The sequence below is a fragment of the Chanodichthys erythropterus genome, chromosome 8, assembly GCF_024489055.1.
Source record: "Chanodichthys erythropterus isolate Z2021 chromosome 8, ASM2448905v1, whole genome shotgun sequence".
Taxonomy (NCBI): Eukaryota; Metazoa; Chordata; class Actinopteri; order Cypriniformes; family Xenocyprididae; genus Chanodichthys; species Chanodichthys erythropterus.
In genome coordinates, this window is record NC_090228.1 from 27,254,860 (window position 1) to 27,273,673 (window position 18,814).

The 18,814-nt window shown below is 37.1% G+C and overlaps 2 protein-coding genes across 2 annotated transcripts; both read right to left on the minus strand.

Annotated features, from left to right (window-relative positions):
- Positions 1–729: 729 nt before the first annotated feature.
- LOC137025104 (general transcription factor II-I repeat domain-containing protein 2-like) lies at positions 730–2,547 on the minus strand. The gene has a single exon (XM_067393136.1). The coding sequence runs from the start codon at positions 2,545–2,547 to the stop codon at positions 730–732; it is 1,818 nt and encodes a 605-aa protein (XP_067249237.1).
- A 4,672-nt stretch (positions 2,548–7,219) lies between these two features.
- On the minus strand, positions 7,220–13,480 carry LOC137025105 (uncharacterized). Its single transcript, XM_067393137.1, has 8 exons — positions 12,998–13,480; positions 12,743–12,836; positions 12,016–12,161; positions 11,733–11,789; positions 11,172–11,246; positions 10,659–10,727; positions 8,191–8,243; positions 7,220–7,441 (listed from the first exon to the last, which is right to left on the minus strand). Exons 1-8 carry the CDS (start codon positions 13,236–13,238, stop codon positions 7,220–7,222), a joined length of 957 nt encoding a protein of 318 aa, XP_067249238.1. The 5' UTR covers positions 13,239–13,480.
- Between the last annotated feature and the right edge of the window lie 5,334 nt (positions 13,481–18,814).

An 18,814-nucleotide genomic window follows, 5' to 3' on the forward strand; every position in this document is an offset into this window, starting at 1 on the left:
CTTCGGCCCCCCATGATCCTTTGCACAGGGAAGTTGTTTGACATCACAGAATGGGAACAGGAGGTTAGGAGTTCGATTTTACCTATAAATGTATAGTATTTTTCCTATACTACTGTAATATTTAAACGAGTTTGATTTGGTACATTATTATGGTCAAAACGACATTGTACTTCAACAAAAATACTTTACAGCTCCTTTTATCAATCCATTTAAATATTTAAAATACATAGATACAATATACATGGTGCGATAAACCTAAAATAAATAAATAAATAAAGTAACGTTAAACATAGGGCGCAGTTTGCGCAATCTACTCCTCCTTGATTGTCTCGTTAAGATGACGCTGAAGTGCGTTCCAAAAGAAGAGTTTTTTTTACCCCTACACCCTTCATCCCTTCGAAGCTCTCACTCCGGAGGGTAAACCCTTTGAAGGGATTAGGGCAGAGGTGGGCAAACTTTTTAGACCAGAGGGCCACATCAAGTTTTGCAAACCAAGTGAAGGGCCGCATACTAAATCCTTGATAAAAGAACTTTTATTTACACTGGAGGTATGCATGGAACATATATTATCTGATAGAAACATTTGTCACATTAAACAACAATTCTTATTTAATTTACTGATTTACTCAAGTGACTGTTATGTGCATATTAATAATCATAAAACTATGTCTGATTAAAACTCAGCGAGAACCTTAGTCTTTGTCTTTCCAAGTCATGGTAATGAAAGTGTTAATGTGAACAATGAGCCTGGTCCCCACTACTTGCAAGGGTGTCAAAGTCTGGAGTGATCTTTGATGTTGAGATCCTCAGGATAGCTGACAGGTGGCTATTTGTTAAATTTGATCTGCGCTGGGATTTGTTGTAGTTCATGACTGAGTAGGTTTGTTCACACACATATGTGGATCCAAATAAAACAAGCATTCTTTGTGCAAGCTTTTTTATGTTTGGGAATTTTTTTTCATCCAGTGAGGCATAAAACTGGTTAACTGGTGATGTCTGAAACTTCTCCTTCAAAGTACTGTCACACTGGATGTCGATGAGTTCCAGTTGTGTGTCTGGTGGTGCTTTTTCACTGTCAAAAGATAGGGGGCATGAAACAAGTTCAAGTTCAGTCTCAATTTTTGCAAAGTCTGCGAAGCGTCGGGAAAATTCTGCATGCAGGTCGATCAAAGTGCTGCTGTACCTCTCAATGCGAGACTGTGTTACTGGTGTGCTTAGTCCGGCCAGTGTAGGAAAATGAGCAAAATCTCGGCTGGATATCTGTCTGGAGAACAATACAAGTTTGGCCTTGAACGCTTTTACGTTGCTGTACAGTTCGTGCACAAAAACGTCCTTTCCCTGAAGTCTCAAATTGAGATCGTTCAGATGCCTCAGTGTGTCCACACCGAACGCGAGGTCAGCCAGCCAGTCTGTGTCTTGTAATTCGGGGAAGTCGCCAGTTTTACCAACCGCATCGAGGAACGTTGCTATCTCTCCTTTAAGTTCCCAGACACGGTGAAACACACTGCCGAGACTTAGCCAGCGCACATTTGAATGGTACAAGAGGTCATGGTGCTCTGCCTCCGTTTCGTTAAGGAGCTGAATAAACTGCCGATGGTTAAGCGCTCTTGCCCGTATAAAGTTGACAAGCTTCACAACCACTTTGACAACTTTTTCTAGCTTCAACACACTTTTACACAAGGCTTCCTGATGTATAATACAGTGAAGAAATATTAATTCTTCCGAGTTCGGGCTTTCGTCTTTTACTTTGTCTTGTAACCTTTTTAGCAGTCCAGTGTTTTTGCCCGTTAGATTTGGCGATCCATCTGTTGTGACGCTTGTCAGCTTTGTCCACGGCAGGTTATTTTTTTCCAAGCAGACGGACACACTGTCATACAAATCAACGCCCCTGGTCGTTCCCATCATTGATTCCATCCCGAGGAGTTCCTCTGTTATTTCGAAATTTTCGTTTATTCCTCTGACAAAAATCAAAAGTTGAGCAGTGTCTCTGATGTCAGTACTTTCATCAAGTGCGACAGAAAAAAGACTGAAGCTGTCTGCTTTTTTTTTTAGTTCCGAGAGCAGCTCCTCGGAAATCACTTCTATGCGCCTGGTAATTGTTCTCCGCGATAAGCTAATTTTCTCAAACTGACTTTTAGAACCAGGACAAAGTATGTCAGCAGTCTCCACCATACAGTCTTTCACAAATTCCCCATCCGAAAAAGGCTTGCTGTGCTTTGCAATTTTGTGTGCCAGTACATAACTAGCTTTCGTTACAGATTCTTGAATAGAGCACTGTTTTGTAAATGTATTTTGCTGGGCTTTTAAGTTTGTGGCGAGTTTTAAAGCTTTGTTCGCCTTTTCTGCAGATGACAGGTTGGCTGCATAATTCGAATGCTTGCTTGAAAAATGACGACTGATGTTGTAGTCTTTAAAAACTGCAATACTTTCTTGGCATATTAGACATACCGCCTTCTGTCCGATACTGGTGAAGAAGTATTTTGCTGTCCATTCTTCCTTGAACACCCGACATTCGGAGTCCACTTTTCTTTTTTTCGCCACACTCATTTTCATTCATTAACGTCCGAGTTATTACCGAGTGCATTCTAATTCTACAGTAGCTAGGCCCTAACTCTAACTGTACTGCGTGCTATACTGCCATCTATTGGCGTTCACTTGTATTGCATCAAATTAGAAATTCTGAACTAAAACCGTTACTCAAGTGTAATATTTTAAAAACTCCCTCGCGGGCCGGACGAAAGTGTTTGGCGGGCCGTATATGGCCCGCGGGCCGTAGTTTGCCCCCCTCTGGATTAGGGCATAGGGATGAGCCCTTCCGAATGCAGGGCGGTTCTGCGCAGAATTGGCTCATCTCAAACAAGCCTAAAGTTTATATAGGCCAAAGAGCTGCAGCTGGGCAACATAATGAGTGCCAGGTACAGGGCTGATGGGAAATGTAGTGTATGTGAGTGAGTGTCAATATTCGGATGAAGGCACCCTCTGATGGCCAGAGGAGGGATTCACGGAGTTGGTCTCTGTGACAACAGCATTAACTAGATAAAAAAGTTTGAAGACAAACTTTAAGTTGGCTTGAAAAAGCCGGTCCAGCTGGTTTGAAAGTTTAAGGTTTAGTAATAGAAGATCAATAGTTCGATACATAGATAGATAGATAGATATGGTCATAGACAGATAGATAGATAGATATGGTCATAGATTGATAAATAGATAGATAGATACAATTTTGACAAAGTAAAACTCTGCCCTCTATTCAATATTCCATTTCACTTGAAATACATCACAACACTGGAGAAAAGTCGTTTGCAACTTCCGGTTCACACAGACTTTAAAATATTTCAGTGTTTTGTATTTTTATAGTTTTAAAATATTATAAAATAATTTGTAAGAAGTCTACATGATGGCATCATAAAAATGTAGCACTTGCTTCGTGTTTACTCAGTAGTTTGCCTTGAGATGAGAACAGAAAATTGATCCATATGGAAAAAATGTGCAGGCTGCCAGCTTTCCTGCTATAATCTTTAAATAAATGTTCTTACGACACCTTGACAAGTTCTGTTGCTACTTTCTGATTACATTTCTGACTACATTTAAAATCAAAACATATTGATCTTTTAATAATTTCTAAAATGTTTGTTTTCAACTTCTAAATTTAACTTCCAAATAAGTGTACAATAATTGATTAGGCCTAATAAATATTTGATTGCTAAATATTGTACCCTAATTGAAGAAGCTGTTTACTAGGATCATGACTTTGCATACCATTGCATGAATGACTGCCTGACACAATAGGATACAATTATCAGTTATTCCCCATTTTTCCAGATTTATGGTAGCCTGGGTGCCAGCCCGAACCCCGCCCACAACATTTTTTGGACGGGAAGTTCGGTCTGGACTCGATCCATTGTGGAGTAATTATGCTCGGCTCCCAGAAGGCCGAGCCAATCAAATTGCCAGGGCGGGCTTTAATCGATGATGGACAGGCTATCTGCGGTTACGTAACCACCCACGTCATCAAAGAGCGCTTGGGTTGAATTGGTTTTCACCAACGATGACTGCAGCTGGAGAAGTAAGATGTTTAGATTCCGCTATCACATCTGTAATAAAAGAAATCGACAGCGCATTAATTTTAAAAGACGAACAAAGAACCGCAATCAAGGCATTTGTCGATGGGAAAGATGTGTTTGCCGTCCTTCCAACGGGATTCGGCAAAAGTTTAAGTACAAGTTCAACATACGTCACTTACTGCGTTGCTCTGATTGGTTGTAGGTCTATCCAATTGAGTGCAGAGTTGTTGTTTTTTACTGGTTCGGTTAAGACACGCCCCATAATTCAAGTGCAATGGAGCAGTATCAGACTCACATTCTGCCTAGAATATGAGTATGACGAAGTCAGGCTAGATTTATGGCATGACTGGCAGAGAAAATATGTTGCTATCAAACATTGTTTACTTAATCAACTGAGTCATGGTGAAGAGATAAAGGAATTTTTAAAATACAAATATACAGTAGTTTATTTTCTTACACTTAAAATTAAGGTATTTTGTATTTTATTTTAAAATACAGCTTGATTTATTTTTGCATAACCCTGGACCAGGATTAAGAATTACCCCTACACAATCAAAAAATTAATCTATTACGACTGTCAATATTAAAGTAAAAATGTGAAAATAAATGAATAAGTAAATGCTCACGTGGCATGCAAGATTATGTTTTATACTTTTTTTTTTTCACTGTTGAGCATTTTAACCAATCACACACGTTTCTTTTGAGCTCATGATGCAATGACCAATCAAATCAGTTGGATTATTACAGGTGAATTAAAAAAAACTGCAGATTCGCGGGAGTTTTTGCCACGTGCAGTCAGTCAGTCAGTCAGTGCGGGACTTGTGATTGAGGACATAGGCCTCTCTGGTAGCCTTTTCGTCCTGCTCTGTTTGGAGATGCCCTGAATGTACAGGATGATTTGGCAGAATATAAATTTTGGCGGCTACATTTGTTGCTGACGTGACAATTTATTTATTTATTTTTTTGAAAATAAGGTCGACGACAGATAACGTTGTATATATTTTTTTTCCGTCACTGAGTGCAATAGTTGTTTTAATTGTATCGAATCGGTCCTGGCCCTGGGCATGATAAAGGCTTGGTGTTGCCATCTTGAGGGTAAGAGAAAAATACACAATGCATAATGCAAATAATAAACATGCCATTTTTACAATTGATTTAAAAGAATAGTCCTGTCAGAGTAATGACTTGTCATTATTCATAACAGTTATCAGATGTTATTTAAAAAATGATTTTGTGTGTACTAAAGTTTAAAACTTAATTAGTTGTGTTTTATATATTTTTAAACACGTCTATAAATATAAGTGCGTAAATACTATTTAATTAATTCATAAACGATTCCTGTCAGTGCGCCATAGCCTACAAGAATGACGCCACACAAAACGTTTACTGTTCTTTTAGTCGACATTAATCATTTTTAAATGATCACGAGCAATAATCGACAATAATGATGTTTTTCAGTTAAAAGGCAAGAAGTTATGAAAAGTAAGTAAAAGTAATGTGGTGATAGACGGGCAGTGTCCCAGTAACCAGGTGAAGGTAATGAGGAAATTTAAACTTTGAGACACAATTGCCCTGCTCCCTCCAAAATAGACAAAAATGCATATTCAAATTCCCCCTAGACAATCAAAATGAATATATTACGACTGTCACTATCAAGTGAAATGTGTTAAATAAATTAAATGTGACGCAGCATTACAGTTATACATGCACGTTGCATGCAATATTCTTTCTACTTTTTCAGCGTTAAGCATTGCAACCAATCCTACACGTCCCTGTTGAGCTCATGCTGCAATAACCAATCAGATGAGTTAGATTATTACAGGTGAATTAAAAAACTGCGGATTCGAGGGAGTTTTTGCAACGCTCGTGCCATGTGCTCAGTCAGTCAGTGCGGGACACGCTCTGAATCTTGACCATTCTGTCCTGGAAAAGTGCAGATACATTGTAAGTAAGATAATAATTGATAATACTTTTTTTTTATTCTACTAAAATAACAATGTTTTTATTTTCTAATGCGTAAAAACCATTTAACTAATTCATAAACGATTCCCTACTAGATTGGCAAAACGTTTACTGTATTCTTTTAATCGACATTAACCATTACTAAATTATCACGAGCAATAATCGACAATGATGTTTTTCAGTTACAAGACAAAAATGTACTGTTATAACAGCTTAAACTTTTCTAGGAATGTTGTCTGCTATTTTCTATTTTCTTCATATTTTGTCAAATTCGTACATTTAATCATTAAATTAGTTCCAAAACGCAACATTCACTTATTACACAAATTTTATTGTGACGCTTAAATATCTAAATTATATTATCAGATTGACTACTATATATTTTACCTGCCACAAGATGGCACTGTTTTCATCATTCTTAATTCTTAATGTAGGTATCTCTGCTGAACAAAAAGGATGTCAATGGGCATTTGACCACCACTTTACCTGACTTCCTTACATTATAAAGTCCTCCTCCAGTGGGTTTGGCAAGTCGGGTAAAGTGTTTAAAAGCCACCCATTGTGGTTTAACAATGCCCACATGATTGGGTAACACCCGCATGATTCTACACACCTCTGACACAGGTCCAAAGCGACCACCTTTCCATTTCTGACCAGTTTCATCCTTACAGGTCTGGAAAATAAGTCAGTAGTAAGTACAGCATAGTTTGTAAACAATGTGGTAATGTTCTGTTACCTTCTTGAGGGTTGAAGGAGTGCACAGAATACTTGTGAATCTTGAATATGAAAAATATACATAATGTAAACAAGGGGTTTTTTTTGAGGAGAATGGTGTCAATGCTAGAATGCTATCATGTGCACAGTTGGACATGGCTAAATATTGAGAACTTAAATGGGTTTAAAATATCAGACTGACAACTTTTTCAGAACAATCTTTTATTTTAGAACAAAGATAATAAATAAATATAAATGATCTCTAAACTAAATACTAAACACTACTATTAATACTAAACTAAACAATCTAAACTACTAAATTACTACTAAAATGTAAACAATTTGAACTACTAAATTACTATTACTAAAATTAACTGCTAAACTATTACTACAAAAAAAAGTAAACAAAATGTAAACAATTTAACTATTACTAAAAAATTTAAACTAATTTAACAATGAAAAATGAAGTACCTATTTAGATTTTAATCATCTTCAACAAAACTGATTTCCATTACACGTTTATGGATGTGCTTGATTTTTAGGTGTACTGGAAGGTTCTCGACGAGATCGTCCACACTTCCATGGTACGTTTCCATGGGGATGACAAACTCCTCAAAGTCACTGCAGAGAAGTGTCAGACTTGGATGCTGAGTTGACACCCCAATGACTTCAACGAGTTGAGTGACCTCCTCCCTTTCAGCAATCTGGATTTTAACAAAAAGACAATTTACACTTTGGTTTACATCCCCTAAAAAGCACAGGGCATGTATGTGCATAACACAAATGAATGTATAACACAAACTTGCCTCCTTGTAAATTATTTTCAAAGAAAGATATGAATATCAGCATCAGCCAAAATGAGTTAAAATGTTAAAGGATTAGTTCACTTTTAAATAAACTTTTCCTGATAAATTTACTTACCCCCATGTCATCCAAGATGTTCATGTCTTTCTTTCGTCAGTCGAAAAGAAATTAAGATTTTTGATGAAAACATTCCAGGATTATTCTCCTTATAGTGCATTTCAGTGGCTACCAACAGATTGAAGGTCCAAACTGCAGGTTCAGTGTAGCTTCAAGGGCTTTAAACAATACCAGATGAGAAATAAAGGTCTTATCTAGAGAAACGATCGGTCATTTTCTGAAAAAAATACAACCGTATATGCTTTATATAAACAGATGATCGCCATGAACGTGCTTCTGCTTTCTGTATTCTTCAAAAAGCTTGCACTGTATGTCCTACGCCTTTCCTATTCTACTTGCGGAGAACTTTTTTTTTTTTCGCAAGTAGAATAGGGAAGGCGTAGGACATACAGCATAAGCTTTTTGAAGAATACAGAAAGCAGAAGCACGTTCATGGCAATAATTTGTGAAATAAGAAACAGTATGCGAGGAGGCGTGAATCACCACTGAATAATGGGCCATTTACACCTGAGAAGACAAAAGGATTGGATACCCAGATAGCACACGCACGTCGTGCAGACATCTGTGCGACGTCGTCATTTTCGTCTGGAAGACGTATATTTTAGAGCGTTTGCTCATCTGCAATACGTCGCCGAGACGTCCCTGCCAGCTGTTAGATCGACGTCTAGGCGATGTCTATATGACGTTAATAATTTAGAACGTCGGCAATCCGCTCTTTTACAGACGTTTATCAGATGTTTATACGTCTGCAAGACATCTGATTTATTTAGCCCAGACATCGTTTTAAGATATGATTCCTCCCATTAATAAAATTAACCCCCATAAAATCCAGCCACATCCTCACATGATTAAATAACCACAATAAAATACGCATTTGTTGATGGTTTTAAAAATATTAGGCAAAAAAAGTATTATATTGATTACAACTTTTAATTAATTCTAAAAACTATATTAACATAATGGCATATTCAAACAAAATAATAAAAAATTAAATAAATTAAGAATAAAATTAAATAAACAATTACTCCCTCCCTGGAGCCAAGCGGAGGAAATCTTTTATATATTTTTCCGCCTCTGCTTCTGTTGCTTCTGTTCCTGTTATTCCTAATAATAGGAATAACATTCCTATTATTAATGTTGAAAGTTGTGCTGCTTCATAGTTTTGTGGAAACTGTGATAAACTACCTTTCAAAAGTTTAGGGCAGGGATGGGCAAACTTGGTCCTGGAGGGCCACTGTCCTACAGAGTTTAGCTCAAACCCCAATTAAACACCTGAACCAGCCCATCAAGCTCTAATTAGGCTGGAAGGAAACTTTGAGGCAGGTGTGTTGAGGCAAGCTAGAGCTAAACTTTGCAGGACAGTGGCCCTCCAGGACCGAGTTTGGAGACCCCTGGTTTAGGGTGAGTAAAAATTTTAATAAGCAAAATCAAAAATGACAAACACATTTATAGCATTTCAGAAGATTTACATTTCAAATAAATGCTGTTCATTTGAACTTTGTTCATCAAAGAATCCTAAAAAAGAATCGCTGTTTCCTCAAACATGAAGTGGAAAAAACTATTTTAATGTGGATAATAAGAACCATCATCAATAATTGATCACCAATAGTAATTGCTAATATCCAAGCATAAAAACGGCTTATGAGAATGTCATGTGACACTGAAGACTGGAGTAATGATGTTGAAAATCAAGCTTTGATCAGAATAAATGAAATTTACAAAATATTCAAATAGAAAAATTATTTAAAATAGTCATAATATTTAAAGGAACACTTTTTTTGAAAAAAGGCTCATTTTCCAACTCCCCTAAACTTACCGTTTTCAAATCCACAGGTCACAGGCGCTGCATAATATCATGAAATGGATTCGAAAACGGTAAAACTCAACTGTTTAACTCTAGGAGAGTTGGAAAATGAGCCTATTTTCAAAAAAAGTGGAGTGTTCCTTTAACTGTTAAAGGGTTAGTTTACCCAAAAATGAAAATTCTGTCATGTATTACTCTCCGTCATGTCGTTCCACACCCGTAAGTCCTTCATTAATCTTCAGAACACAAATTAAGATATTTTTGTTGAAATCAGATGGCTCATTGAGGCCTTCATAGCCAGCAATGACATTTCCTCTCTCAAGATCCATTAATGTACTAAAAACATATTTAAATCAGTTCATGTGAGTACAGTGGTTCAATATTAATATTATAAAGCCACGAGAATATTTTTGGTGCGCCAAAAAAAACTAAATAACAACTTATTTAATGATGGCCGATTTCAAAACACTGATTCAGGAAGCATCGGAGCGTTATGAATATTTTGTGTCGAATCTGCAGTTCGGAGCGCCAAAGTCACGTGATTTCAGCAGCTTGGCGGGTTTGAACGCGATCCAATTAATGATTCGATACACTGATTCACAATGCTTCGATGCTTTCTGAAGCAGTGTTTTGAAATCGTCCATCACTAAATAAGTCATTATTTTGTTTTTTTGGCGCTCCAAAAATATTCTCGTCGCTTTATAATATTAATATTGAACCACTGTACTCACATGAACTGATTTAAATGTTTTTAGTACATTAAAGGATCTTGAGAGAGGAAATGTCCATTTCTCCCTATGAAGGCCTCAATGAGCCATCGGATTTCAACAAAAATATCTTAATTTGTGTTTTGAAGATTAACGAAGGTCTTACAGGTGTGGAACATTTTGGGTGAACTAAACGACCTTTAATAGTAAAATTGCAATTGCAATTTGAACTTTTTTTTTTTTTTTTTTTTCCTTCCATTAACTTTATCCTATTTGGGTGAGGGGTGTAAAATTTACTTAAGTGAATTTATGTGCATTTATCTTACTCTGCGTTCTTCCAAGGTGGTCCCCTGAGGGTCTCATGACAGAAAAGGTGTGCTCTATGGTTTGAACGCAAAATATTATGTTATTTAGTTTTAAAAATTTTATTTAGTTTGAAATGCTGTGAATGTGTTTCTGATTTCCTCATCCCTGATTGTGCTCTTGTACCTTGTGTGTTAGGTGGATCAACACTCCAACCGTCTCCGTGATGGTCTGGCTGAGAAACACGCACTGGAGCTGCAAAAGATGGAGTGTGTAAGTTGCACATGTAATTGTGAGGTTACTGTTCCTCCATCAATAGGGCATTTCCCCATAACTTGCACACTTTAAAGATGATAAACATAATTGTAAAAGTAATGCATATGAAGTTTCTCTATGTATTGATAGCCTTCACTCCAATATTACTGCTACGCAAGACTTGATGGAGAACTATGTATTTGCACGTTGTCTGAAATAAGTGTGTGCGCGCTCTCACAGTTTTCTTTTGCGTCTTGCTCTTGAATATTTAAATTAGCCAGGCTTAAATGAGTTTAGTTTAAACTAATGAAATTAGAAAATAGTTTATGGGTTAGGAATGACACAATTCACAAAACTTTCTTTGAGTCAAATAACCCATTATTTGGATCACATGTTGGACTTCATTTGAGCATTCCCACCAGCCAGATACAACTAATAATTTACCTTGAAAGCTGGGGAGACTCTCACACCAGGTCTGCTGTTGGTCTTCCATATCACATTGTTGCTGATCGACAAATGCTGTTGACAGTCGGGGGTCATTAGTGATGTTCATTTTGATAGCTACAGTTCTGCAGCTGTATGTTTCAACAGTTATTTAATTCAGCGGTTCTTAATTCTTTTCCTGCACAGGAAATCTGTTAAAGTTTAGTTCAATTAGGAACATTCATTCACGGATTTGCGCAACGCCACTGCCTGATGAAACTAGAGAAGTGTGACGTAATATAACTCTATGAATAAATACAATTTAAAGGGATGTCTTATGCACTTTAATGTCCTTTGAATGGAAAATATATGCTCCCTTGGAACTGGAATCATGGTGGATCCTGTGAAATCCACGGTTGAATAGCACAAATGTCTGAAGTGATAAGAGATGTGTTAAGAGATGTCACAAAATGTGTGACAAACAGGATTAAGAACTGCTGATATAGTTGTAGCTTTAAATAATCATTGTAGATGTGGATAGAACAATTAAAATGATTAAAGATAAGAGATCTTCAGACTTACAGTTGCTTAAAGAGTTTACAGCTCTGCTCTGCAAAACCTGAGGTTGCACAACAGGACCTGATAAAAGGGAAATTTAGTTTTTGTATTCTGGCTGTTATGCACTTTTAATCTTACTTATTTCATACTGGGCCATTCTGTGTAAATCAACCAGATTTGAGAATTACCTAGATTTTAAAAATTAAAAAAAAAAGCAACCTCTGGTTGAGTTTAAATGGAATGTGTATTGTTATTCATAGCATTCATTTTATTACCATTGCATGTTTTTAAATTTATTTTCCATTACCTTTTTTCTTTGTGCGTTTTGGAATTGATGGAGGCTTTGGTGCTGGTGGAACACTTTCTTTGTCTGCAGTTTTTCTTTTTTTAAGAGGTGGTTGTTCTGGTGCCTCATCATCCGATGAGTAGATGTGGTTGGAGCACAGTTTCTTTCTAGGAACACAGAGAAAAAAGTACAACTGCACACATTAATTGCCCCTTGTGTGATGTAGCAAATACTCATAAATGGACTAAAAACATTTTGCTTTATTCAATTTGGGTGAACTATCCCTTTAAGAAATAATTTTCATAATTTACTGTAAAACCTTTGTTCATCTTCAGAACACAAATGAAAATATTTTTGATGACATCTTGCTCAGAAAAAGGGTTCTCATCACTTCATAAAATTGTGGTTGAACCATTAGTCACATAGACTATTTTAACAGTGTCTTTACTACCTTTCTGGTCCTTGAGGGGGTAGTTGCGTTGATGTCTGAGCGTAGACATCAACATAATTTATGTTCAGAAGATGAACGAAAGTCTTGCAGGTTTGAAACGACTTGAGGGTGAGTACTTGATCGCAGAAATTTCATTTCTGAGCGAACTAACACTTTAAAACCTGTAACAATCATACTGAAGCTGTTATTCAATAATTTAAATATTCAGTTGAACTATGTTAAAGGTGGTTGAAACGAAAGTATATGGCATTTTCATGTGTTTTTCAAAACATTTCTTTGTCTTTTATGAGGACTTACTTTGGAATCCTTTTTCCAGCAATTTCAGGTTCTGAATTTATGTCGGATGTATAACTGGCCTTCTTCCAGTTGTTGGCTACATTGTGAAAAGATGCTGAAAAAAGAAATGCAGGTACGGTTTCAATTTTGTTTATTAAAGCTTTATGTGAGACCACATTTTACAGTATAGAAGATAAATGTACAAAGATTCTGAAAAAAGAAATGCAGGTATGCTGGGCAAGATCATGTTTAATTTACAGTATAATTTACTCTTACCTGACTCGTGCAGGATTCTTGTTTTATGCCGGGTCCACCCCTTCTCTGGCTGTGGTGTCTCCATGATTTTAACACTCTTTAACAGCCTGTCAATGTCTTTATATGGTGGCCACCAAGAGTATCCGTCAGCATACCAGGACTTGGCAACTGGTCCAGTCGTCCCTTCTCCCTCAAACTCCACTATTAGGTACATTTTTCTTTTTTTTTTTTTTTTTTTAAGAACTGCCAGCCTGAAACCCATATTGTGTATTAAATTCGATAAATTCAACTATGTAATTCAAATGCATAAACTATGGAACAAAAAGTGCTGATAAAGAATTAATCTGTATGTAAAAGTGGAATTGCAACAAAATGGCGTAGATATGGGACAAGAGAAATTTTGTTCTCTATTTCCTCAAATTTGCAGAACTCGACGGTGGTTGAGAGATCGTCAACTAAATAAATGCCGAGTGTGGAGGATGGTAGGGGATAGTCAAAAAAAGATTCCTGATGGTTGAAGGTGCTGTAAGCTACATAAATTTCATCCCTGAATGAAATGATATTTTGCAGCTTTGCAACTTTACCGCCAATGTAAACGTGACTGTTTGCTCGGTCCAAGAGTGTAAGGGCTTGTCCTTAACTCTTTATACTGTGTCGCTTCATGAAAGGATGCAGGTAGAGGACCAGTTTCATGCTGTTTTTTTGAGCAGATGTGGCCTGGTTTTGTGAGGTCTTTTGCAGCTTCTTTGCATCTCTGAGAATCTTTTTATTATTTGACTCAGAGGGCATGTTGGTTTCCTCAGAAGTCTTTTGAGTTTGTTCAGGTGATTCTCATACTTGAAAGCACTGAAGTTGTCTAGCACGCCATGCTTTTTTGCATCATCTGCAAGATGTACAAGGCAGTGTGCATTATAGGACAGGAATTGTGGCCCATACAGTTGACCGAAGTGATTGACGAAGAGAACCAGTATGTCATTGGCATAATCACAGTAATCTTCCATCAGACTGTTATTGCACAGGATGAAGATTCCCACAAAAAGCAGCAAGAAGTTTTTGTACACCTCAATGGTAAGGAGATCTTTCAACATAACAGGTCCGGTATACAGTTAAAAACTGCCTGAACTCTGTTGCCTTCCACCTGTCAATTTCCCTCAGTGCCCTTGGTTTCCTTGCGAACTCCATGGGCACGCTTCTCTGAGCATTCACTAACCTTTCTGTTAATGTGTTTATTTGAAATCCCGACAGCCTACAAGTGAGAGGACCCATCTTCAACCACAAGTGGAGAAGTCTTCTCATGAAGGTGCATGTAATCGAGGGGGATGCCAGAGACCATATCCAGGGAAGTTTGTTCAAGGGGTGACGTGCCATGATGGTGATCAGAATCTGTCTTGTTTCTGAAGCTCTCATTGGTTCTTAGTGGCATGTCGCTTCTTGGAAATGTCATCCGGTTTTCCAGGTACACTCCATCCTGTGTACATTTTTCGCATCCATGATAGCCCGTGTGACCTTTAATGTTTTTTAGGAATGCACGAGCAGGTGTGTCGCAAACCATTGAAGAAAGTTGTAAAGCTAACCTCACTCCTTCAAACTCAAATCCATTACCCAATTCATTTACTTCCGTGATGAAGTCTTCAAGATACTCGGTCAGTGAGGTAGGTTTACCTGTGCCACAAAATAAACCTATTGTCACTGGTTCTTCTTGTTGGATATTTTGCAGTGTTCCAAGAATGGGCCAGAACTGTGTTGACGAACTCTTGTAGAGGGGCAGACCATCGATGTTGACCTGAAGCTCCAATCTGTGAATGTTGCTCAGAATCTTGACATTCTGATATAGCACCTCTGTGATTGAATTTAGTACTCCAAAATGGTAATACTGGCCACCAGCTTTGTGTTGTATTTGAGGGTTCCCACGCACCGTTCCTAGCAACGTTCTTGAGTCTTTTGGCAGATTCAAACTATGTTGACGTAGTATGTTTAGTAATGAATTTAATGCCACGTGTGAGATTTTGTTTTCAGTAGCCCAGGTTGCCAAATCTTCTCCTAGGGAAGTTGGATCGGTTTCAGACTCCGACTCTGGGTCAGATTCACTGTCATCAAGAAGACTTGCCATATTGACAGCTTCAGTCTCATCAATCTGAGAGAGACAGTCCATAAATGTGTCTTCATCATCGATTTGACATTGACAGGCGTTACGTGAGTCACTGTGCATGCAACTCAACTCCGTCCCTGAAGTTGTTGCATTTATTGTCTGCAGTTGTTGATCCACCTTCTCCTTGGCTTTTCTCCTCAGCGTCCAATAGGACGGCTCATTGCAAGCCATAGTATTAAGACCTTAACACAAACAAACCCTTTTTTGTTGTTTGTTTATTGGCCTACCAATATATTTGCATCAACACAATTGATGTACTATAAAGCATCATCAGTTGAACTCAAAGGATGATGACTTCAGATGCAAAAGTGTCATCTAAAATATTCTTATAAAGTGAGCATTTTTATCAGGCTCCTGTTTTAAATAGAACTGCCATTAAAGTTAAATTACTGAACCTAAACATAGAAGCCTGATAAAGATGCACATTTTATAAGAAAATTTCAGATGGCACTTGGAGGCTTTTGCATCTGAAGTCTACACAGACACATACATAACACGCACACAACATTTTGAAGTTTGGGACTAGTAAGGAGGATATGAAGTTTCTTATGTTTAGAAAGGCTATGTTTATATGATAAAATACAGTAAAAACAATTGTAAAAAATTAATTTTATTTAAATATTTAAGAATGGTATGGATTCCAGTGGTGATAATCCTTTGAGAAGAAATGTTAGAAACATCAGAACGATTTCTGAAGGATCATGTGACACTGAAGACCGTATAATGATGCTTAAAATTCAGCTTTGATCACAGGAATAAATTACATTTTAAAATGTTCAAAAAGAAAAGTTTTTTTTAATTTGTAATAATATTGAGCCATATTATTAATATTTACTGTTTTACTGCATTTGATTTAATAAATGGAGTCTTGATCATATTTATACTCAACAATATAAACTAAATATCTTGCTGTATCATAAAAGTTATCTTGCTGTCTAGATGCATTTCTGTACTTCATATTCAATCTGTTCTTCAAATGAGAGTATTGAATAGCAAGTGTCTCGCGGGAAGTGAATTGGGATTCTCTGTTTCAGGGCATGCGATTGGCTGTTCGCTGCTGATGTCACACTTTCAAGTGCGCGCGCTCCAAGAGCTCCAGTTCAAATCACAAGTCGACGGATGGACGGAGTTTGATCGGCGTCATGGTACCAGCAAAGCATGCATGTCTTGGTTTCGTGATCTTGACTGTGTGTTGCACTGCCATCCTCGTACAGGCTCCTTCTGTGATTCACCAAAGCGCGTCTGAATTCAAGCTGGAAACGGCCTGTTCTGTCCCAGGTAGACCCCGAAGCCGCCGCCATTTGCGCCATTTAGAATTTCAGCCGCCGCCAGCCAATAATTTCCTAAGCCAAATTGAGCCACCATCTGATAGTTTGGCTGAGCCGGCTAGAATTATTTGCATCAAATAATAATTCTATAACATAGAGACATACACACACAAAATATATAAACAATACACGAGATCTATTTTCCCACTGGTTTCATAACAGCACAGTCTTGTGCTCATTGCTACGATGTACAGACTCACAGTGAATTGACGACCGATTAAAATGGCTCGTTTCCATATATAAGCGTTTTTTTTTTTTTTTTTTTTTTTTTTTTTTTTTTTTTCTCCTAGCACTGATGTGAAAAAGCGGAAAGAAGCAAGCAAGGTAATTTTGATCTTCTCACATACTTTCCTAATTCCTACTTACTTTTTTTTTTACTTAGGCCTAATGTTACCCAGACTTTTGTTAAATCTTCAGGGCACGGTTGCACAAACACCTGAATCAAAGATTGATGTTATGAACCAAATATTCTGGAACGGAGAGATTTATAGCACTGAACGTGATATTACTGCAGTAACAAACCACCGTTTCCACATTGCTAATTCACGACGCATGCTTCAGTGTACACTGTACATTGAAGTGAAATGTGCAAAACTTTGTCCAAAATAACACTGATAACGGTGTGTGTTTATATTAAGGCGAGACACGGCAGGCAAAAACATCGTTTTTTTTTTTTTCTGGTCAATTTTTAGATTTTTGGATATTTGTCTTCAATAACATGTCTTCTTTCAGACTTGTGGTGAAAAAAAAGTCCGAAATACACATTTAGGTCTTTATTTTACTACACTTCGTCTGTTTGCGTCTGTATATTTCTCATAAATTCAACAAAAGTTTGCGTTCTTAATCAACATACTTCTCCGCGATCTCTGCCGTCACCCTCTCATCACATGCACCGTTAGGAAGCTCTCTCTCTTCTGTAAAATCCTGTTGGATCCAAATATGGTAGTTTCCTTTTTATCAGCAACCATACGTTGTGAAAGTAAAATCTGGTGTTTTCTTTATTACATTGTTTTGCATTTTGTAGAAATATAGTGTAAGCCATGCATTGCTTGGAAAGATAATCAGTATGACATCTGTAGAGATGAAGTGGCAGCTTCAGCCATTTGCAGCTATGAAAAGTTTGGCGGCTGCAGCAGCCATTTAGGTTTTGGCTGAGCCGGCTAGCCAGCCAATAACTTCATCAGCCAGCCATTATTCTCAAAAGAAATGGCTTCGGGCTCTAGTCCCAGGGTGTCATCGTCACTCACGAAGGTAACGTTAATCATGTTTAACACGACCTGTTAGCTGTGCATGTTAACAAATAGTGGGTCTTGCATGGTCTAATGACAGTCATATGTTTAGTGCTTGTGTAACTTAATCCGTCTGTGAAAAATGTGAGTAACGTTACACTCGATAACGTCCACTATGGTTTCGGATACCAAATACTTAAAGTGCTCTGTTTGATGGCATAAAATGGCAATTTTTGCATTCGGCACAAGTGTTAAGTAGAGCAGCACTTCAATTTTTACACGTTACTTTTCTCTGCGCTGAGCTCCAGCCACAATTAAACACACTTGAAGTAGCTGTGTTGAGGCAAGTTGGAGCTAAACTCTGCAGGACAGCGGCCTTCAAGGACCGAGTTTGGACACGTATGGTCTAACCAATCAGTATTGAGCAAAACAACGCTTTAGATTTTCCCGCCCCTTTCCCCCGCGGATATGGTCAGCCACAGCTGTTGTGAGGAACGGAAAAAATGCGCCTATAAAAACTTGTAGGCATTTTGTTTTAATTACGACGTTTGTGTTGGTGATTATTTATTGTCTGTGTATACATACATGTATAATAATACTTATTTCGAATATAATTAAACTTCAAGATATCAAAAGGCTGATTTAATACTGTATACATATACTTACCAACAACTCGCCAAACTAAAGACAAACTACATACTTAAAGCCGACTAATGAACTAGAAAAACAACAAAGTAAAAAAACGTGTAACGACTGAACAGGAACGTAATATATACAGTTGGAGCTATTTACAGGTTATTAATGTGGGAAAATGAATCAAAAAAAGTTGACTACAGTAGGCTGATGAAATCACAACGGTCATCTGATACAAATTATAACGGTCATCGGATATATATGTAGTATACGGTCACGTGACATTCATTCATTAATTCTGTTTATTTTTTAGTTATTTTTTTTTATTTATATTTTTCTGAGATATATATAATGAACTAATATATAACTAACTAATATATATATAATATATTTTATCACCATTATGGCAAAGACATTTTAAAATATCTATATTATGGCTTTATTCTTTTTAATAGCATACATTTTATTAAACAATTGTATTTTTTTTCCCCAAAAAAGT